A 23,208-nucleotide genomic window follows, 5' to 3' on the forward strand; every position below is an offset into this window, starting at 1 on the left:
TTTGGCTTTTTGTTTCATATTAAAGGCATATTAAAGACATCTCAGAGGTCTGGGGATAGTCTTGGTTACCTGCTCCTGTTTAACATGGAGGACTAAAGGAGCAGTTAGAAGGCCCATAGGAAAGAGTTGGACTTGTCATCTGAGCCTCACTGTAGGATGACCTGGTTGAGTCAGTTAGTTGGAGAACCTCTGTGTCAGTAATTTTATCTCTTCTCTCTTGGGTTAGGCAGTTTTCCCAGAGGAGTTTCTTTTAATTACCTGCCTGAAGTATGAAGGCTTGGCTGCCAGAGCTTTGGAGCTGGACAGAGCAAGACTGAGGGCCTTTCTATCTAGGATTATGCATTCACTTAATTCCTTCATCCCTTTGTGCAGTACCCTCACCTTCAGCTCCTCCTGATATCTGCCAGGATCTAGGCCCCCTCCTCCTTGCAGAGTAAACTTCCCTTCTGCAGTGGGGATGGGGGAGGGGCAGTTGCCTCATTTATGGAGCAGAGAAGGGGATGTTTCCGTAATGGTTTTCAGATTCCAGGATTTTGTTGTTGTTGTCTCCTCTTTGATTACACTGATTTTTCTGGGTTTGTGCTTTTAAACAAACAAAAAAAATCCTTTATGTCTTTTTAGAGGGTATGTGGGAGGGAGAGAAAGTAGATGAGTATTCTTCAGCAGCTTTGTTTATCCATACATCTGTGGGACCTCTAATCATTAAGCACCATGTTGAAAACAGCACAATTAAAACATTTTGATTGGTAGTAAAAATGAAGTTATTCTGATGACATACCTTTTTGTTTTTATTGCTGGCTTTCCTCACCTCTTCCTGTACTTCCTTCACTTTGCCACTCTTTCTGCCCCTTGAGGTACAGATCTCTTATTTAGGTTTCATGTCCCATTCAGTCTGATTATTGCTTTGTTATTTTGTAGTTTGCTCTATCTTTCTTTCCAAGCTCTGTGAATAAAATGTAAGTGAAGCATCACTGAACTAAATTTAACGCCGTGGCACTGTGAAGCAGTCATTAAGGACGGAGATAAACTGTTATTCTTTGGACACTCTCCCACTCTTAGTAAGTTAGCATCTTTGTTAAAGTATCTTCTGGTAAAGGACAAGAGGATTAATTCTGGATTAGCTGGAACTCTTTTAAGTACATGCTCCTTTGGAGAAAGAGCTTTATTTACAGAGTAGAGCATATGTGGCAAAGAAAAGGGGAGAAATGGATGGAGCGGACAGTGAAATGTGGGGTGGGTAATGATCTCAATATCCCTCTGAAAATACTATAACGCATGTTTTCTTAGCCTGACTTTTCATGTTGGTAGGAAACTAATACATCATTTTTCTGAATCATAATTAAATAGAAGCTATCTGGTTCCATTAAATAATCTACCTTGATACTGATAGGAGACATTTCACTAGCTTACTCTTTATTAACCTCTCTAATTTTCTTCTTGGTTTTATGGAACTGTTAAGATTTGAACTCTTCAGTCCAGGCAGAGAAGTCATAGCTTTAAGGTGTTCATTTCAGAGTAATACTTGCTTACATCAACCTTCTTTTACTGCTTTAATTTTGAAATCTGTGTTAGTATTTTAGTGGCATGATAATATAATAGTTTTTCCCCCAAATCTCATCCCAACCCTCTTGCCTCTGCCCCTACCTAGTAAATTAAAAGTATGTAGAGACTTCTCTCTTTGACCCCAAATAAGGAAAGTCTTCCTTCAAACGAAAAATTTTCAAGTAAACCCCAGTACATAAAAGGGTAGCTGTTCTGGTGGGAGTGTGTTAAGGGTTCTGGAGTCTTCTCAGTCCCAGGCCTGTCCTTCCCCCATTGGGTGGTGTCTGCCAGGGCAACCCCTTGAAATTCCTGGGACCATTTGGAGTAATTTGATCCAGAAATATTTAGAATTAGTATAATTTTAGAGCTGAAAAAGACTTTTTTTTTTTTATTTAAAGATTTTTATTTATTTATTTAACAGAGAGAGAGAGAGAGAGCACAAGTAGGCAGAGCGGCAGACAGAGGGAGAGGGAGAAGCAGGCTTCCCACCGAGCAGGGAGCCCGATGCGGGGCTCGATCCCAGGACCCTGGGATCATGACCTGAGCTGAAGGCAGCCACTTAACGACTGAGCCACCCAGGCGCCCCTGAAAAAGACTTTTAATCCAAGATTTCCCAGACTTGACTGTTCGTGACTATCCTGTGGAATGCTTGTTAAAAATAGATTTCTAGACTTTACTCCAGACTAATATTACATTCATTATCCTGTAGGATTAAGTGGCCTGAGAAGCTGTGCTAGCCACTGCTCTAAGTGATCATTATAAATAGTTAGGTGTGAGAAACCTTCTCCTCCTCTTGTCAGTTGAGGAAACTGAGCTGCAGTGAACTGGAGTAAGTTTCTCAGGCCGGCTTGTTTAGTTTTAGCTTCTTTAAAGAAATTATATCTTCCTGGCTTAAATACTGCACTGAGGAATCACAAATTAAGTCTTTGATCATTTTAGCCCAATTGAAGCTGAAAGGAGGAACCTTTTACTGGTAAGAATGACCTTTAAGCTAATTCAAGGGAAGGAAAGAATGGAATTATAAATATAGAGAGAGGCTGGCCCTGATTTACTACCAACATGAAATATTAGCCATGAGGAGTAGCAGACACAGGGAAGTTAAAGAGCTTTTCAAGCTTTTTTTATGAGTGACTCTCTGAGTCACTCACAATTTTCATATCATTCTTTTCAGAAGCTGAAAAATAATCTCAAAGCAAACAAACAAAAAACAACCAAACAGTGGTAACAACGAGATAATACAAAACAAAACAAACGTAGCCAAATTTAATTAGCCATACCACTATTTCCTACATCCAACTTAGCTGTTTGTACATATGCCTCTATCTACATTTTTCTTTCATATGCTTTATTTAGTGTCTCAACACTGCTGTTGTGTGTGGTCATCATGGATAATTTTAAATTGAACAGCGAAGTGAGGAAAATACATCAGATTCAGAAGGGCATGCTACTGCTGTTCTGGAGATGGAGTTAGGTTAGAGCACAGCGAGTAGGACCATTCATTCAGTGAATCTGCAAATGTTTGTTGATCACCTGTGTGTGCCAGGCCCTTGCTAAGTACTGGGAACACAGTGGTCCCTATATATGTAGCTTGCAGACCAGTAGAAATGTCTTGTTTATACTATGAGTTTATAGAATTGCCTTATTATAGTGACCTAATGCTTTGCTTTTGATGGTGATGTGTTGCCTAACACTGATTAAAAATGATGCTAAAATACAGTATCTATATTCTTTGAAATGGACTTCTCCAACAATACAAAATGACATATCACTTACCTATAGGATTGATCTATAACCCCGCAGCACGATTTTTCCTCACCTTCTAATACCAGAGTTAAAAGTTTTTTTCAAAAGTAATATTTTGCTTTAACTAATTGGTTTCTTTTCACCTGTCAGTAGTTATTCTTGGGAAGGAACTCTAAATTTCATGTAGTTTTCGATTATGATTGTTTTCTTTTTTTCTACTGGACATTTAAATATTAGAGGAGATTTAGCAGGTAAACCAAAAAATTAGTAAATGCAGTAACAAAGAAAGCCAGTTAGTATTCCTGTGATATTATTTATTTTACTTACGAAGTTTTAAAAATATCTGAATGTTTTAACACGAGGATGCATTTGTTGCAGGTTATTGACCCGGTGGCCCCACGATATGTTGCATTACTGAAGAAAGAAGTGATTCCAGTGAATATCCCTGAGGCTCAGGAGGAGATGAAAGAAGTAGCCAAACACCCAAAGGTCACCCGACACTTTCACCAGTGTTATTCTTAGAAGGAGCAAGACACTAAAAGGGAAAATGTGGTTTGGGGCAATAGCATGGTTTTGAGATCGTTTTTTATTCAACATTATTTGTCAGGATTTTGATACTAATTAAGGGTTTCTTGCTGAAGCAATTTATTCTAGTAATAATCCACACCACATCTCAGAACTTTTACACTCTGTGCCTATTTTTTTTAATTCTGTAGAGATATCCTATAATAAAAGTTTATCTTTTCCTGGAGTCATTTTGAAAGATGATACTATAATTCATGCTCTTTATGGGGAAGCTGAGGTGCATTCTCTGTTAACTGGGTTATTCATTGTTGCCTTTGTCTTTAAGCCAAAACATTAGACCTAGTAATGTTGAATCACAATTTTTTTTTTTAAATAAGCTTCATGCCCAGTGTGGGGCTTGAACTCATGACCCTGAGATCAAGAGTCACACGCTGTACCGATTGAGCCAGCCAGGTGCCCTTTGAATAACAGTTTTCGTCCAGAATCTATCACACTGCCATTTAGTCTGTTTTAGAGAATATCAGTGAAGTGAGGATGAAATCTGTTCATCTAAATTCAGAATATAAATCTTAGATACAGATAGTAGGGAATTCCTCTTAGTTAAACCATAGTTGTTGTATTAGTTATGACTGCTTGATTGACAACTTTGAAGCAAAAATAGATCCTTTTATTCCAGCTTTGTGGTTGTCTATAAATACCTTCATTGTATAATGGAGATTCATAGACTAACTCACCCATACAATAGGCTAGTATACTCATAACCTTACTCATAACTATGGTATGTTCACAGACTAAGTCACATATAAAATAATATGCATCTAAGTTGTAGCCTTATGTGATTGCCTTTCTATATGACATTGGCTGTTTTTAACTTTAAAGATTTGAGTTGTTTTAAGGGGACTCCTAATAAGATTTGAAAAGAGTATGTATCTATGATTGATTTGGCTTTGCCTTTATCTTACATCTGATTGGTTCAACCAGGTGATGGTGCTATCTATGTATCATGTCACCCACTACAGTTAGCGTAATTGTGAAGCTTACTGAATGCTTTGAAACTTGAATGGCGAGGATAAAATGTTCTAAGGTGCTTATTTGTTAAAGTGATAGTTGTGTTCAGATAGCTTAGTTAATAGTTACACGAGTAATAAAGGATAAGTAGTAAAGGACCAATTGATTTGGAGACACTCTTTCAATGATAACTGGATTGCTCAGTGTGATCTTTGGAATCTTTGTTACCATTTTCCTCACAAAGTGTTGTAGATTTAGCCTGTTAGCGTTCTTTTCTGAGCCCAGCAGAATATAGGTCAATACAGCATACTAATTTTTCTCAAATGCATTGGTACATTTATTGAACAGTTATTAAACACATGCTGTGTAACATTTATTTCAAAAAATCTTAGACTTCTTTTGAAGTCCGTCGAACAAAAACTGAAAGTTAACACACCGTTCTTTTTATTCTCCAGATCTTTTTTCTTCTTTATGTAATATATACTGAAAAGAGAAAATTTATCTGTCTATACAAATATGACGCTCTTCGTCTTCTAAAAGATGAAAGGTCCACCATTTCCTGCTGTGGTGACATCTGTTGTCCTGTAATGTTCTACAGCCACTGATGAGGAGTGACTTCCTTTTCTCCTTTGCTGCCAAGCATTAGTGACATTCTGAGGATAGCAAAGCAGATTCTGGTTGGAGGGACACCAAAGACAAATACTGTCTTAGCTCTGAAAACAAAGAATTTTAGGCTGGAAGTAATTTTAGGGACAGCTCAACAGCTCACTTCATCTGACTCCCATTAGCATTATTGGTCAGGTGACTGACCACCTGCCACAGAGCCGGGGTTCAACACGTTTGGTTAAAGAATGAAATGAATGAATATATAAATTTGTATGCTGCATTCAATAAGCTGTTTCAATCAACATTCTCTCTCTCTCTTTTTTTTTAATAATCAGAATCCTGATGTTGGCTTGAAGCCGGTGTGGTACAGTCCTAAAGTTTTCATTGAAGGGGCTGATGCAGAGACATTGTCAGAAGGGGAGATGGTTACCTTTATAAATTGGGGCAACATCAGCATTACTAAAATAAACAAGTAAGAACTTTTCGTCTGTTTTTATTAAATATGGAAGGGAATTCTTGTTTATTCACTTACTAAAAATGACCAGATTTAGACTCATTCGTTTTTCCAACTGGTAAATCTGCTCAGGCGTAGAAACTGCCAGTTCTGGACACACAGCAAATTTCTTTTCCGTATGTGTTCCAGTTTATTAATCTTGGGATATGTTTTGCTTGTGATGTTGCAAATTACTGTGTCTAGATGTAAAAAAAAAAAGTTCTAATGCTTACGGGTCCCTTTTTGTCATCTAATTCTCATTGTACAGTTGCCTGGGGAAGGGGTCCTTTGGACAGAATTTGTATATATAACATTCTTTATTCTAAAATCTGCTTTAAAATTAATTGTTTTGTGATGAATATGAACTTTCTAGTTATTATAGTGTGCTACACTTGCTAGTTCTTAAGATCACATAAATGGAACATAGTATGCTAATAAAATTAATTTGTATAAACTCTGAAATCTGAGTTGTCCAGTCATTACATATGATTTCAAGTAATTGTTAAATGTTTAAAAATACAGTACTTTATATTTTTTAATGTTTAATTCAGATGACTTTAAAATTTGTAAATATGTTCATGTTCTTCATCAGATGTGTGTGCATCTGTTCTCCAGTAGTTTATGTTTTATTCATCTCTTAACCAATATATGTCTGGAATATACTAGAAGTTCAAATAAATGTTTGCTTTGACATTTTTCCAAAGAAAATTCCAAAGAAATTTATTACAAATGTAGGACAAATAATGCATTTATGACAATTATGGTTTTCTTTAAACACCTTTTGATCTTATATCTAGAAATGCAGATGGAAAAATTGTATCTCTTGATGCAAAATTGAATTTGGAGAACAAAGACTACAAGAAAACCACGAAGATCACGTGGCTGGCAGAGACGGCACATGCTCTTCCTATTCCTGCAATCTGTGTCACTTACGAGCACTTGATCACAAAGCCAGTGCTGGGAAAAGATGAGGACTTTAAGCAGTATGTCAACAAGAACAGTAAGGTAGCCTTCTAAAAGAAACCATGTTTCTTTTTTCCTTGTTATATAAACTTTTTTAGAATTTTAAAATTACTTTTAAGTATTTGGTTTTCAAGTAAAATGGAAAAGATCTATAAAATTTTGTTAAAATGAAAAGATGTGTAAAAGAGTGATGTTTCCATTTTACTGAAGATTGGAGCTGAAACACAATGAAGTTAAGGAACTTGCTTATGCTTAAGTGCTGTGCTGCTATGCCTCTCAGCTAGGTCTCTCTGTGCTTTTCGCACTGCAGCTCATATTGGTGGTGGGAAATTCACTTATATGTGCAGGGATACCAATCATGTTGGTTAAAAGGTTTCCTGAAGTTCATCAGTTTGTCAATTTTAACTTTTAAAAAATACTGTATATGTAATTGTTTGCTTCTTTACTGTTTCACTGCATCTGCATAAGTAGTAAAGTTTTTAACATATCTTTAAGAGTATTCCACCTTCTGGAAAGACAACTTATATTTTAGAGTTGTTTTCAGTGCTCTGATTTCTAAGCACAGGTGTATTTTGGTCTTTATCATCTTTACAGCATGAAGAGCTAATGCTGGGGGATCCCTGCCTTAAGGATTTGAAAAAAGGAGACATTATACAACTCCAGAGAAGAGGATTCTTCATATGTGATCAGCCGTATGAACCTGTTAGGTAAGTAAATGTCATTGAGCATTTAAATGAAAATGCTTAACATTCTTACAGTAAATAAGATTTAAAAATCACATTTCTACCAAAATTCTGTACCTGATAATTCTCTATTCAGTTTGATATTTGCCTTTTATATTTAATATTTCAAACTTTATAGTAACAAGCAATAACTTTGAAACAGCATAATAACAAATTATTCATTTCTAAAATTAAACTGTCTTATAATTCATCTTCATGTAATCCAAGTAAAAGAAAAAAATTTCAGTATGTCTTTGGGTGAAAATGATTACTATTACCTTCTTCTTTATAGCGTATTTTCATTAGATTGTATTGTAGAGTGTAAATAATGCAGCAGGTACATTTAGAGGAAAATAGTAAATTGTATCTCAATAAAGCTATTATTTAAAAATGTTGAAGCAATATATAGGATCCTATTGTTACTAAATTCTTCTCTTTTTATTTTCACTTGAGCTTTTACTACAAAATTTGAAGAAATCATTTGCTCATGAATAGTCTCAGGGGCAGTGGATTTTGCTAATTACTGTACTTTTTAGAATTGGGAAATTCTTTTTTTTGTTTAAAGATTTTATTTATTTATTTGAGAGAGAGAGAGAATGAGAGACAAAGAGCATGAGAGGGAGGAGGGTCAGAGGGAGAAGCAGGCTCCCCGCTGAGCAGGGAGCCCGATGTGGGACTCGATCCCGGGACTCCAGGATCATGACCTGAGCCGAAGGCAGTCGTTTAACCAATTGAGCCACCCAGGCGCCCCTAGAATTGGGAAATTCTTATGTTTTATAGAAATTCTTCTGTTTATAAGCAGATTCGGTGTGGTATGGAGATGCATTTGCTTTCAGTCACGAACGAGCACCCACTAGTGCCATTTCTGGTAGCAGGCAGAGTAGCTGCACTTTTGTCCTGGAGTTAGCGTGTTTTTATCTATAAAAGTTCTTAAACTGGAAGGTTATAATTAGTACTGAGAATTTTTATTTATCCATTGTTTTTAAACTACTCTGAAGAGCTTCTGATTTGAATAATAAGACAGTGGACTGTTTATACTTTGAGAAGTATTAACGTGGTGCCATTGAATTAATCTAGGAATTCAGTTTTAATTACTGCCACATAATTTTGTTGAAATGAACTTTTTTTGGCCCTCTGTTTTCTCTTTAGCCCATATAGCTGCAAAGAAGCCCCATGTGTTTTGATATACGTTCCTGATGGACATACAAAGGAAATGCCAACATCTGGGTCAAGGGAAAAGACCAAGGTAGAAACAACAAAAAATGAGGTAAACATTGACTTTCATGGATATGTCTCTAATCAACCATCTTTTTACGCCAGGATTTGGAATCTTTCTTTACAAGTGGTTGTCTGTCTTACTGTTGACATTGAAGAGGACAGTGGCTCTTAGTTTGGAGGTTTTGTTGTAGTCTTGTCCTTTCCTGTAAGTTTCCAGAATACCTTGCAGAACAAGATTTTTTAGATTTATTATATGAAAAAGTGAGAAAGAGTAGTTTAATTTAGAACGATCCCCCCCCCCCCCCACCAATGTTGCTGCAGTAGTTGCTTTTCTTTTTACATACTTTTTTAATTTTTAAAGTAATCTCTACACCCAGGGTCAGGCTCAAACTCACAACCCTGAGATCAAGAGTCACACACTCCACTGACTGAGACAGCCAGGCACCCCAAATCTTTTTTTTTTAAGATTTTATTTATTTGACAGAAACACAGTGAGAGAGGGAACACAAGCACGGGGAGTGGGAGAGGGAAAAGCAGGCTTCCCTCCAGAGCAGGGAGCCTGATGTGGGGCTCGATGCCAGGACCCTGGGATCATGACCTGAGCCAAAGGCAGACGCTTAATGACTGAGCCACCCAGGCACCCCCCCCCATTTTCTTTTTAATATCCTATCTGCTTTAGTCAGGAGCATCGTGTAGAGCTGAAGAGTACATTGAGCACCACCTATTGTTAGCTACTTACTTTATACGTGGAAAAAGAACAGGAGAAATCCCTTGCCCAAGATAACAAAAGTTTTTTTTTTTTTTAAGATTTTATTTATTTATTTGACAGAGACAGCGAGAGAGGGAACACAAGCAGGGGGGAGTGGGAGAGGGAGAAGCAGGGTTCCCACTGAGCAGGGAGCCCGATGCGGGGCTCGATCCCAGAACCCTGGGATCATGGCCTGAGCCACCTAGACGCCCCACAAAAGTTGTTATTGACAGAGTCAGGACAGTGACCAGGCTTTCTGGTTCCCTGACTATACTTTTCTGTCAAACTCCAGTGCCTCTGAGAGAAGAGGTTCAGAAAGGAGAGCAAGAATAGGAACTGCTAGGATGTGGGTGAGAGGAAATTGTGTCACTTCCTGCCTTTTTCTATTCCTTTCCTCTTGTGGATAATGCTTAATCTCTATGCTTAAGAATGAGTTCGGAATCTGCCCAGCAGTCAGGGTTGGGAGGGACATTCCAGATGGAGACACCGCTTCCCTAGGAGACAGGGCGTGGATTTGAGAGCTGGAGACATGGTTAGAGAATGAGGGGGTCTGTAGTGTAGGCAAAGGTCTTCAATCTTCCTCAATTCACACAGTACGCTTGGTTCCTTGCTAATTTCTTCATGGCACCCATGGGCTAACTGAAATTCCTAACAGTTCTCTTTGTTAAGTAGTTAAGTTAGATAAATGTTCATATGCCAGTAGTCATTTGAAGAAATAATACACATAAGTTGAAAGAGAAGAAAAATTTTATTCTTAAAAGATTGTGTTCTTAAATTTAAATATTTTAATTTTTATTTCATTCTTAAAGTGATATACTAATCAAAAGAAAAAAATAATACCAGGGCACCTGGGTGGCTCAGTCGGTTAAGCATCTGCCTCCGGCTCTGGTCATGATCCCCCGTCGGATTGAACCCTGTGTCAGGCTCCCTGCTCAATGGCTTCTCCCTCTCCCTCTGCCTGCTACTCCCCTAGCTTGTGTACTCTCTCTCTCTCTCAAATGAATAAATAAATCTTAAAAAAGAAAAAAGAATATTTCTTGAATCTTGGACTCAGATTGGATACTACCCTACTAATTCCCTGTTCCATAGTGATTTTCCTATAGTATTTGATTTTAGCACAGCAGCTGTGGAAATTGTAGTTTTGCAAAGATAGGACATCATTGAAAGGAATGTAACATACTCTAATGTTAAAATTGAACCATCCTGAGTAGTACATGCCGTGTTTGGCAACCCTGTGAATTTCCTGTGGCCCCCTCGGGCACCTTGATGCATAGTTTGGGATCTATAGATGTTGGGTCGGCATTGATGATTTGGCAACAGTGTAGAAGATATTTTGGCAGGTGGATTGGAAGTAGGATTAGAAGATGTGATAAGTGGTCAGGGAGCCAGAGGATGAGAGCAGGGAAGATAAAAGTAGGACATGAATTCAGGAAGTAGAATCAGTAAGACAGTAAGTCCTAATTTTGTGTGGTTGAATGGGTAAATAAATGATAAATCACTTGAGCTAGGGAAGACAGAAGCACATCATATTAGGTATGAATTTGGAACTGTTTATAGTGGGAATGTCATGACTTGAGCTTTTAATTTACACAAATTAAATACTATGTGATCTCAGCCAGTCAGCTCAGTCGGTTAAGCATCTGCCTTCGGCTCAGGTCATGATCCCAGGGTCCCAGGATCAAGCCCTGCATCAGGCTCCTTGCCAGTGGGGAGCCTGCTTCTCCCTCTCCCTCTGCCCGCTGCTCCCCTTGCTTGTGTGCTCTCTTTCTCTGTCAAATAAATAAATAAAATCTTTAAAAATAAATAAATAGGGCAGTTTTCAAACTTTTTAGTTTCAAGACCCTGTACATGCTTAAAAATGATTGAGGACCCTTTTTATGTGGGTTATATTTATGAGTATTTGTTATACTAAAAGTTAAAATTGACAAGTTTTTCAAAGAATTTATTCATTTTATTTTATTTACGTTTTGAGCGAGAGAGAATGAGAATGGGGGTACTCAAGGTGGAGAGGTCTGAGAGAGAGAATCTTAACACACAGTGTGGGAAATGTGGCTACCCAGGCCTTCATTGGTCCCACTTACCACCAGTACCTCACACCTTCCACGTATCCTGTAAAGAAGTTAGGGTAATGCTCTAAGTTTTTGTTTTTTTGTGTTTTTTTCTCAAATTTTTATTTAAATTCTAGTTAGTTAACATATAGTATAATACTGGTTTCAGAAGTTTGTGTATTCTTAAGAAACTTTATGTCCTACAAAGTGGCAATACTAAAAATAACAGGGCTGGTTTTTTAGAAAAAATAGGGTTGGTGCAGAACACTAAGAACCTGTATATCTCCTGTAGTTTCAGTCAAGTGGTGGCTGGTTGGCAGTCATCGAAGGCTCTATTAGCCTGGACATCCACAGTGGCTCACTCACATGGGTGGCAGTTGATGCCAGCTGTTGGCTAGGAAGGGGGAAATGTCTCACAAAGCAGCTTCAAGTGACCTCTTTAGCGTGGTAGTGTCAGGGTAGTGAGACTTTGTATATGACAACTCAGGGCTCCAGAAGTGAGTGTCCAGTAGACATGATCGAAGCAGCATTGCCTTTTATGTTTTAACCTTGAAAATCTCACATAGTGTCATTTCTGCCATGCTTGTGGTCCAAGCACTCATAAGCTTGCCCAGATTCAAGGGGAGGGGCTAGACCCCCCTCTTGATGCAGGGAGTGTCAAAGTTTGTGGATAGGTTTTGGAACCTGCACACATCCTTATAGAAATTTAAGTACAGTTGACTAGCATTGGTATCCAGCACTGCAGGCAGCCTTAAGCCTTAGGGCTAATGCTCTCTCCTTTGATATGTAGGTCTTTGAGGGTGTTTGCCTCTAACAGAGAGCAGTGTCATCAGAATTAAAGTCTGACTCAGCGTGGATCCTGCCTCATCCTTTTTTTTTTTTCCTTTCTTGTTTTTAAAGCCCAGGAGGATAGCTCTTTGAAAGTCCTTTATCTGCACTTGCACCTTCATTAGATGGCTTAATGTTACGGTGAACAATGTTTTTAAAGTACCACCTGCACTCCAGGAAGCCACTCTTTTTTTTTTTTTTTTTTAGATTTTATTTATTTGAGAAAGAGAGGGAGAGAGCGCAAGTGGGGTGAGGGAGAAGCAGACTTCCCACTGAGCAGAGAGCCTGACATGGGGCTTGATCCCTGAACCCTGGGATCATGACCTGAGCCGAAGGCAGACGCTTAACCGACTGAGCCACCAGGTGCCCCAAGGAAGGCACTTCTAAAGCTTTCTCTTTTAATTGTGAGAAAGCTTTTTCCTGTATGCTTCTTTGACATCAAACATTAATATTCTGGGAGAAATCACTACAAGGTGGTGTGATTTTTCACTGTTACCCTAATACCTTTAATACTGTTTCCCTGTTTACCAGGCATGAATGAGTCAGTTCAGGTTATCAAAAGGAAGTGTAACAGAACAGAATGTATATGTTTTTGATACAGAATGGCTCCATTTATTGTATTCTTGCTTTACCATATATATTATGCATTTATATGTGCATATTAACATTTATGGTTGAATATTTTAAAGGAGTAATTTTGAGTATATGTGGGTTGTTTTTTTTTAAGATTTTATATATCTGTTTTTTAATAATCTCTACACTCAATATGGGGCTTGAACTCACAACCCTGAGATTAAGAGTCACATGTTCTACCAACTGAGCCAGCCAGGCACCCCAAACGTATGTGGTTTTTGACTTACATGTTGATTTCAGAACCTGACCCTCATGGAAAATGCAACTCTGATGTAGCTTGCAGTGCTCCTTAGCTAACCAGGTAAAGATGTCTGAAAAGACCATTCAGAATGCTGGGCCTGGGATCAGGACAGAGTTCCAGAGTAGAGATGAAACATTTTGGAGTTAATACACATGACTCATGAATATGGATTAAGTGGAAGCCATTAAAGAAAAAAGTCATGGGGAAGGTATGATCGTGAGCTGGGTTTTAAATTTAGAAGGGTGTCAGTAGGGTGGAAAGCTTTCTAGGCAGAAGGAAAGCATGACATTAAGAATAAAAAATAACATAGTTATTCACTACCCAAAGATCATTTTAGTGAACATATCTCTAGGTTTATTGCATATACTTACATATAATCATATGCCTGGAAATATATAATTTTATACAAAAATGGAATCGTTCCATAGTAATGAGTTAAAATTGTATCTAAATATTTCTTTAGAAATATTTCTTGGAGGACTTGCTTGTCATCAATCTAGGTATCTTTTAAAAAAAATTAATAATTCCTGAAACCTATTAATATTCACTTTTTCTCAGCCTTTGTAACTAAAAGCTTTAAGCAGATTTATTACCTTTTATTTTCCCATCACACTGATGGGGTCAAAACAGTCACTTTTCTTTTACAGTTAAAACCAGAAACAGCTTATGTAACTAATTCAAGTTCACACAGCTAGTATGTGGTGGAACAATGATTTATTCTCAGATCTTTTGGATATGTCATAATTTCTTTAATCCCCTAATGGTAAGGATTTAGGTGATTTTCAGTTTTTTACTATAATAAAAATGCTTCAGTGCATATCCATGTACCTCTACCTTTGTTTACTTCTGTCATTTTTCATTAGGATAAATTTTTAGGAATGAGATTATTTACTTAAACTTTTTAAGGGATTAAAACTTAATTTTATAGCATGAAATGTTATATGACAATTCGATATAATTTTGTGAGAGGACATTTAACATGAATTATATTTCACTTTTGGTTTTCTTCCTTTGTAGCCGACTACTCCTTTTAAGGAAAGACCAGGTCCTTCTTTGGATAATACTTGTGCTCCATCTGAGGATTCCTTGGTCCTTTACAACAGAGTGGCTGCTCAAGGGGATGTGGTTCGTGAATTAAAAGCCAAGAAAGCAGCAAAGGAAGATATAGATGCAGCTGTAAAACAGCTTTTGGCTTTGAAAGCTGAATATAAGGAGAAAACTGGCCAGGAATATAAACCTGGAAATCCTCCTGCGGTGGTACAGAATGTTTCTTCTATGTCATCAGCAAGTATTGTGGAAAGTAGATCTCTCTATGATGAAGTTGCTGCACAAGGGGAGGTGGTTCGTAAACTGAAAGCTGAAAAAGCCCCCAAGGTCAGTATGCTGGAACCAGTCAAGACAACACTGTGAGGAAGCTCATGAATTCAGATGGTTTAGGGTCGCTGTAGTCTCATCTTTTAAGACATACTGTATATAGACTGCTTGAATATTTTGGCAGAACAGTCCACACTTACTGATACCTGCTGTGTGCCAAGCTCCGGAAATATTAACAAGAAGCAGCTCACCATCTAGTATGGGGGAGGGTATCAGGGAGGAAATACACACACTGTAATCCACGTGCTATGACTGTAATCTTCTGTGATATGTGAATTGTTCTCAAAAGCATCTGTGGTTGTAAGTGGCAGGGAAGGAAGAAACTATTCGTAAAGGATATTTAAAGTAGTCCTGAGGTAGAGGAAGCCCTTTATGCATGAACAAAGTTCAGAGAAGGTGCTCTTTAAGTAGTAGATTCATGCTTCTCAGCCTTCATTGTACATCAGAATTACTAGAGAGCTTGCTAAAACACAGATTGTAGGGTTCCACTTCTTGAACTTCTGCTTCAGTAAGTCCAGAGTATGGAGAGAGTATGCATTTGTAGAAAGTTGTCCAGGAGAAGCTGGTGCTGCTGGCCTGGGGCCGGGTATGGAAGACGTGCACCAGCAGAGGCAGAGAGGTATGAAGGTTCGAGGAATATTCAGGGAATAATGGGGCGTCAAGACGTTTTTGACCAGTGACCATTTCCAGTTCTTCATAGGGGTACCCTCAAGTGATACGAACTTTGACTGAAGTATACATTTTATTCTTGTTTTAATTACATCTTTATGCAAAACATTTAGCCGAGTGAGTGGTAGCATGGAGTGTGGAACAGGATTGTTTGTTGTAAGAGACAAAAGGAAAGGCATCTATGATAGAGAAAGGTCATATATTTTTAATTTTAAAGATTTTATTTATTTATTTTAGAGAAAGAGCGCGAATGGTGGGACAGAGGCAGGGGAGGAGGGAGAGGGGCAAGCAGATTCCCGCTGAGCTCGGAGCCTGGTGTGGGGCTCAATCTCGCTACCCTGAGATCATGACCTGAGCTGGAACCAAGAGTCAGATGCTTCACCAACCGAGCCACCCAGGCTCCCTGAGAAAGGTCATATTTAATAATCAAGATATGCAGTTCTATTCAAACAGTAGTGTAGTTCTAAAACATGACCAAATGGGTAGTGCTATAACTAGATATAATTCAGTCCCTCATAAGCTTCCAAAAATTACAGAGTCTGGACTGTGACATGAACACAGAGGTATAGTGAACCCTTGGACTTGACTTCTGTGACTAGAGGAGATTTGTTCTTGTCAGGGGATCTATTATCCCATCAGCATCCTGGGCTTTGGTTGGAGAAGAATGGATTAAGAGGTTACAATTTCCTCATCTCATTAACAAGTTGCTAGGCATCTGACTGGGAACCGTGCCCCTAAGATTGATTCTTTCATGGATGTTTGACCTCTGCTGAAGAGGGAAAATGCTTTGGGGAGATCTTGGGATTTTGTTCCAGAAGTTAATATTTTTCTCTTCATTGTGAAGTGCGGAAAAATCTTTTCTCTTTAGTGAGCCTGTTGGAAGTCCTGCAGAGCTATGATGATCTTCAAATAGCTCTGCTTCTAGGAATAAAGCCTGTAGCCTAGGATGTAAATCCTTGATATTTCCTGCCCTTTGGCGAGCTTAAGAGTATTTTTCACTCTGGAGATCAGACACAAGCTATGGACCCCTTTCTAGATGTAATTTGAGGGGAAGGGCTGTGGTCTTTAAATTCCTTCATTCTGAGTAGAGTACGTTGAGATTCTGTGCTGAGTCTTGGTCAGGACATCATGTGTGGGGTAGTAACAGCTGCAACCAGCTATGCCTCCCATCTCACTGGGTCAGTGGATTATATCCTACTTCCTGGGATGGCATGGTCAAGCTTATGAAAAGTCAGCCTGTGGGTTAAAAAACCCCTAAATTTCTTTGGTAATTAGGCAGCTACTTTTATTAGGTACTTTCTGATAATGATAAATGTGATACTGAAATGAATCTGACTTTGATTTAACCTACATTTACTGAATGCGTACAGTGTACCATATCTGTGTTTCAAAATATTGCTTACATTTTTTTCTTCTCTGAATGCTAAGAGTAGTAAATAGTGCTCTCTCCTGATCTAGAGAATCAACCCAGTTACTAGGAACGGAAGTATTTTTTAGACTACATCTGGCACCGTGTACTGTACACAGTTACTATTTTCACATTTAATCCTCACAAAAACCATGTTCAGTAATGTTCAAATAATTCTTTTTTTAAGATTGTATTTATCTGAGAGCACAGAGGAAGTGTGAGAGGGAGAAGCAGACTCCCCACTGAGCAGAGAGCCCAATGTGGGGTTCGATCCCAAGACCCTGAGATCATGACCCGAGCTGAAGGCAGACACTTAACCGACTGAGCCACCCAGGCACCCAATACTTTTTTTATTTGTTGGTTTTAGTAACCAGTGAGAAACTGTGAATAGGAAAGTAATTTCCTGAAGTTTACAAAACCTAGATTCCAATTTTGCAGTCAGATCACCAAGTTATTTCTCATTAGAGGTGATGGTAGTGGGGCATTGCATTATGAGCACCAGAGGATTATGGTTTTAACTAGTTTATTAATTTATTAAGCAAGTCTGTGCTTTTTTTTTTAAAGATTTTATTTATTTATTTGACAGAGACAGCGACAGCAGGAACACAAGCGGGGGGAGTGGGAGAGGGAGAAGCAGGCTTCCCGCTGAGCAGGGAACCCGATGTGGGACTCGATCCCAGGACCCTGGGATCATGACCTGAGCCGAAGGCGGCCGCTTAATGACTGAGCCACCCAGGCACCCAAGTCTGTGCTTATTTTACATTAATAATTTATCTAAGCCTCTTAACCATTTCCTACAAAAGTAGTTCTTCTGTTAAGTCATGTTCAGTTGTAAAGAAGGTGATCAGCTGAGAATTTGTAGTTCGATTAGAATTAGAATGAAGGCTTCCATTAGAATCCTTCCTTCTCTATTTGTCCATTCTTCTGTCCTTCTCCCCACCTCCCTCCTGCTTCAGGATCAGATAGTAATTCTTCTGTGTAAGAACTTCTAAACATATAAAGGCAGAGTATAAGCAAAGGTGGGCAAGAGTGAAAACTTGGAAGTCTACCTTTAGTTCCTCCTTCAAGTCCACCTTCTGCTCCTCTTTCCTTTTTCCCTTGCTCAGTAGGTTGTTACAAAACAGTGGATCAGGCATATATAGTTGTGAGTTGCATATCTGAGAATACACCAAAGGTAAATAATTCTGAATGCTGAGTTACTTTAAAAATTGAAGTCACTTTTCAGATTTGAAATATTATCTTTCAAAGTTCGAAAGTTATAGTTTCAAAAAATAAAACTTTGATTTTGAACACATTTCTCTGATTTGAAATCTAAATGAATGCAGTTTAAACATGAAATTTTAGTATTGTTTTCTTGAAATGGGAGTCAGAAAATGGTAAATTAAGGGCTTTATGAAATACAACACTTTAAATTCTGGGACCAGGTTTGGCAAACTATGGCCTGCCTGTGTTTTGTAAGTGAAATTTATTGGGCTACAATTGCACTTTGTAGTTTACATATTGTCTAAGGCTCTTTTCGTGCTGTAGCTGCAGAGTCGAGTAGTTAGACTCACAAAGCCTACAATATTTTTTATGTGGCCCTGGCCCTTTATTGGAAAAGTCAGATGATGCATCCCCTAGAGGACAGAGATTTGAGGACTGCTATAGAACTGACTTTTTTAATTGAAGTAATAAATGGCAGCAAAATCAAATGATTATTATGTTAAATAGAAACAATAATTCACAGTTGTTTCGTCTTGTCATTAGCAGCTTCTTTTTGTCAGATTCCATCTGGGTGGCTGGGTGCTGGTCATCTCTAGTTGTAACATTTGATTCATGGCACTTGTATTTTATGCACCCACTAATTCAACTTAAATATTCTGCCCATCTTTGCCTTTTTATATTTTACACCAGTGTTTTTGGTTTTGAAAATCACATCACAGCTTATCAGGAGAGGAAACACATCATTATACCCCTTTGGTAAACAGGCTGTTCTAGAAAACCACTGCCCCTCACCCCCACCTCAAATAGCCTTAATTCTAAGGCCAAAAAATAAAGATTGCAGGGGGGAGAAAATCAGAAGAAACAAACCCATCCTTTCCCTTGACAGATTTTGAGCTTCCTATTTGGAATTTGTGTGTAATGGGTTTCTGCTATATCTGTATTTGGTGTTTAATACAAGCTTGCCTTTGCATTAAACAGGTATAAATCCATCCATCTTGTGAGACAGGACATTTCACAAGACTGACTACAGCTTAGGGATGGTCTAGGAAAATCTGAGGAGTTTGGCTAATTGATTTGTGTTAGAGAAAAGTAGTGGATACATTGTGATTTAGGTAAATGAACCCTGAGCCGAACTGAGAAACAGCAGAGCAGGTGTTCCCAACCCAGATTGACTCCAGAATCGGGGCCCTCTGTTCTGTTGGATTGACTCCTGGGATTGGGGTTCAGTAATTGGGCTGTTCCGTACAGGATTAGGCATTTAAGCTAAATACAGATTCTAATCAGTTGACTTTAAAAAAGCCAAACACCTTGCTTTGAAAACCTGTGAACTTTTAGTTCACTAAGTCTCCTAGCAGACTTTTTTATATGATACAAGCTTCATTACTCCCCCTCCCCAACCTGGGAGAATTCCCTCTTTGGATTACTATTCATCTTCCACCCCCACCAAGTGAGAATCTGCATGGGGAGTGGTTATCGCTCATGTGTGCAGGTGTCCTTCTCTGGGATAGGTTAAAAAAGGAGCGAAAGGTGGGAGAACATCTATAGAGTTGGGAAAAATAGATGAAGTCGGAAAAAAGTGTATTTTTAAAAAGCTCTCTTCACTGATAATTGAGGTGCTCAAGCCTTTCTGTTCGTACATTTAAAATGGTAATGTTTAGGTGTTTCTTCTTTAAGTTCTTTCCTTTCCCACGGAGAAATGTCTCCATCTGGTGGCTGCTGTCTAAATAGCTGTTGGGTGCGCCATCTCGTTCTAAGTGTAACCGGGTGAGTCCTCGCCCATCTTTGGTCTGATTCTCAGGTCATGTGCACTTCCTCAAATTCCCATGTTAAATTCTCACGGAAGTGTTTTTTTGTAAGCTGTTTCCTTTCTCATTCATCTGCATCAACAATTATTTATTGAAATCTTTTCATGTTTGTATTGGCGTATGTTAGGTAAGTTTAAAACAGTTTTGTCCATTAAGAGTTTAAGATTTATCAGTACCTGCTTTGTAGGCTTCTGTTGTTTAATCTTATATCGAGTAGTACCATCCAGTTTTTCTTTGTAAATGCCTTTTATTCCAGAAAACTAGAGTATTAAAAGAGATTATTTTTTCCTCATTCCACAAGACGTCGTTAAGTAAGAATCAAAGACCTCTTTTGAAAGTGCAGTTTTCATAGCATGTTAGCAGGAGTAGATCACAGACTCTAGAATAAACCCTAGATTAAATCCTGGCTCTACTACCACTTACTGTGTAACTTTGGGTAAGGTACTTAGTCTTATTTCTAAGCTTTACTTCTATAAAATGAGTCAGGGTTGTTTTGAAAAATAAAATGATCCACATAAAGCACTGAGCATAGTGTCCAGCACAGAGTAAATAAATAGGCCATAAAATAATAGAGATAGTTTTTTGTATTAATAATGCTGATTCTAATTCAAGAATCTTCAGATACCTTCTAAATCATCAGAGAAGATGGCATAGAGAACAGTATTATTTCACTGTTTTGAAAAATAACCTGAATAGATTACTTAGTTATCCACAGTGTTCCATTTCTCAGTTGGAGGGGAACTATAAGTGTATGTAATTCTACTCTGTTTTAGAATATGATTTAGTAGTGAAGTGATTTGTCCATCTTAATTTTCTTCTTTATAATATGTTGAATTGTAATCTTGCCAAACAAGGTTTTTTCCTTTGTGAAGTATGTGCCACCTGACTTCAGACTCTGGTCAACACTTGCTTATAGTGTAAAATGGAACTCCTTTCAAAGGCCTCTTTTTGTAGAAATGGTTGCAGGGAAGTCCCTTAACTTTTTTCCCATTTTCTTTCTGTTAGCTGATGGAAGTTTCTTTTTCCTTGATTCTTGTAGGTCTGATTAATTGTGTCTTATTTGTTAGGATTAGGTAGATTCTGTTGTGAAAATGCTTTTAATTCTAAAGACAGTGTAAACAAGAGACAGGTCAGGGCTACAAATAAGGCAAGCTACCTGCTTGTTTTTGTGTGATTTCTCCTCTTACATTTACTCCTGTGTGGTACTGGTGTGACAGCCTGCACTTCAGTAGGCAGCAAAACATTGTATCATAAATTAGCTGACAGGGAAATGTCACTTGTTGACTCATAGGTGTAAGTTCTTTGAATGTATACCAATGCTTCCTGCACTCCTTTGACCCCCACTGTAGTATTCTTCCTGGCTTCTGTTGGGTTGCTCTTAGCTGTTTGGAGTGCTGTTATAATGTAGCAGTGAAACTTGGAAACTAGGGTAATTTGGAGGCACTTTTCTCTCTCTGATTGATGGGATGGCTTTTCAGTGGCATATTTGTCTGTGCTTAGATAGTACTACCATTCGGGTAAAGCATCCAACTTGGGTCCTTTGCCTGCGTTGTTGCCCTTCTCTGCTAGAATCATAAGCGTCTCAGTTGGGCTGAGTATTTCATTCTTTTTCATTATGATTACATTGAAGTATCAGAGGCTGAGTTGGGCTGAGTATTTCATTCTTTTTCATTATGATTACATTGAAGTATCAGAGGATGATGTATATACGTTAATGTCTAATTAAAACCTCAGCATACCTGGGCGCCTGGGTAGCTCAGTTGGTTAAGCAAATGTCTGACTCTTGGTTTCAGCTCAGGTCAGGATCTCGGGATCATGAGGTTGAGCTCTGTGTTGGGTTCCGCACTGAGTGGGGATCTGCTTCTCTACCTCCCTCTCTCTCTCTGCCCCTCCCCCTGCTTGCTTTCTCTCTAAAATAAATAAATCTTTAAAAAAAAACCTCAATATATCTTCTCATTTTACTGTAAATTTTTTTTTTAAGATTTTATTTATTTATTTGACAGAGAGAGAAGGCACAAGCGGGGGAGCAGCAGAGGGAGAGGGGTAAGCAGGCTTTCCGCTGAGCAGGGAGCCCGATGTGGGACTTGATCCCAGAACGCTGATCCAAAGGCAGACACTCAACCAACTGAGCCACCCAGGTGCCCCTATTGTAAATTTTTAAAAGAGTAATATAACTGTTCTTTAGTTGGGCCCAAACTGTAGTTTGTTTTGTGCTGTATATAGTGTTTGTTTAGTAAGCTAATGAAAATAAGGTTTGTATAGCAAAGCCATTGAGCTGATCTTTATTCTGATTTTGTAATTTCTGACTCCACTATTTATAAACCTGGGGCTTGGACACTGCCAAGTTTGCTTGGATATTCTGTTATTTGTCTGTTTATATATGTAAAATGGAAGTTATGGTACTGTATGTGTATGTTTATGTTTGTTTTTATGATTTGCATATAGGATTATAATATTTTTATTTTTAAGTTTTGTTTTTTTAGCTTTGATCTGTTACTTTATAATTGAGCTCCTTTGTTGCTTGGGTTTCTCCATGATGATTATTTATAGGAATACTTTGGTGGTAATTAATGATTTTTAGTAATCACTGAAATTTTCAGAAATTTCAGAAAGTTTTAAATAATTGTTTTTTGTCTTTTATTTCAGGCTAAAGTAAATGAAGCTGTAGAATGCTTACTCTCCCTGAAAGCTCAGTATAAAGAAAAAACTGGAAAAGAGTACATTCCTGGTCAGCCTCCATTATCTCAAAGTTCAGACTCAACCAACAGCTCTGAGGCTAGTGGTCCAGAAACACCAGAAGCCAAAGTACTTTTTGACGAAGTAGCTTCTCAAGGAGAAGTAGTTCGAAAACTTAAAGCTGAAAAAGCCTCTAAGGTTAGTGTGGTATTTTGTTTGTATTTTTGTTGTTTACATTACAGGCTTCTTTCTTTGCCTGGAACACTTTCTGGCCCATCAAATCCAAGTTCTGCTCATGTATTTCAGTTCTCAACCTTTGTCTTGGGCATTAGACAAGCCTTCACTGATACTTCTCTCCCCGTCTATATTTGACTGGACATTTCTTATAAGACGCTGCCTTTCTCTGACACTGCACTTAAACACTCTGTATTTTACCTGTTGTCAGCTTCTCTAGTCCATGAGATCCCGGAGAATAGGGCCCTAGACCCCAGCAGTGCCTGGTTTATTGTAGGCCGTTGGTGCATGCTCTTTGTTCTACTCATTCTCTTGGAGCTGAGTCAGTCTCAAATGGCAAGTGTTATTTTGAGCTCTGGTGTAGTCTGTGCTAATTATATTCTCTTCATAGGGGTAGAATTTTTTGGGTACAGATTTGTGAATGGAAAACAGTACGTCATTACAGGTTTTAAAGTTTAACCAGTAATATAGAAACTTGGTTGCTGTCATCTTTATGATTATGAAGCTTTGAACATATGTAG

At 38.2% G+C, this 23,208-nt stretch overlaps 1 protein-coding gene across 2 annotated transcripts in view; it reads left to right on the plus strand.

The window, feature by feature from the left end:
* Window positions 1-23,208, plus strand: part of EPRS1 (glutamyl-prolyl-tRNA synthetase 1) — a 66,233-nt gene that overhangs the window by 23,999 nt on the left and 19,026 nt on the right. For both annotated transcript variants that reach the window (XM_021698470.1, XM_044915899.1), the window contains 7 exons: window positions 3,664-3,774; window positions 5,760-5,896; window positions 6,715-6,922; window positions 7,475-7,587; window positions 8,752-8,869; window positions 14,336-14,692; window positions 22,424-22,651. In XM_021698470.1, the coding sequence (XP_021554145.1) occupies window positions 3,664-3,774; window positions 5,760-5,896; window positions 6,715-6,922; window positions 7,475-7,587; window positions 8,752-8,869; window positions 14,336-14,692; window positions 22,424-22,651 (1,272 nt within the window). The remainder of the gene's footprint in view (window positions 1-3,663; window positions 3,775-5,759; window positions 5,897-6,714; window positions 6,923-7,474; window positions 7,588-8,751; window positions 8,870-14,335; window positions 14,693-22,423; window positions 22,652-23,208) is intronic.

The sequence above is a fragment of the Neomonachus schauinslandi genome, chromosome 6 (genome assembly GCF_002201575.2).
Source record: "Neomonachus schauinslandi chromosome 6, ASM220157v2, whole genome shotgun sequence".
NCBI lineage: Eukaryota > Metazoa > Chordata > Mammalia > Carnivora > Phocidae > Neomonachus > Neomonachus schauinslandi.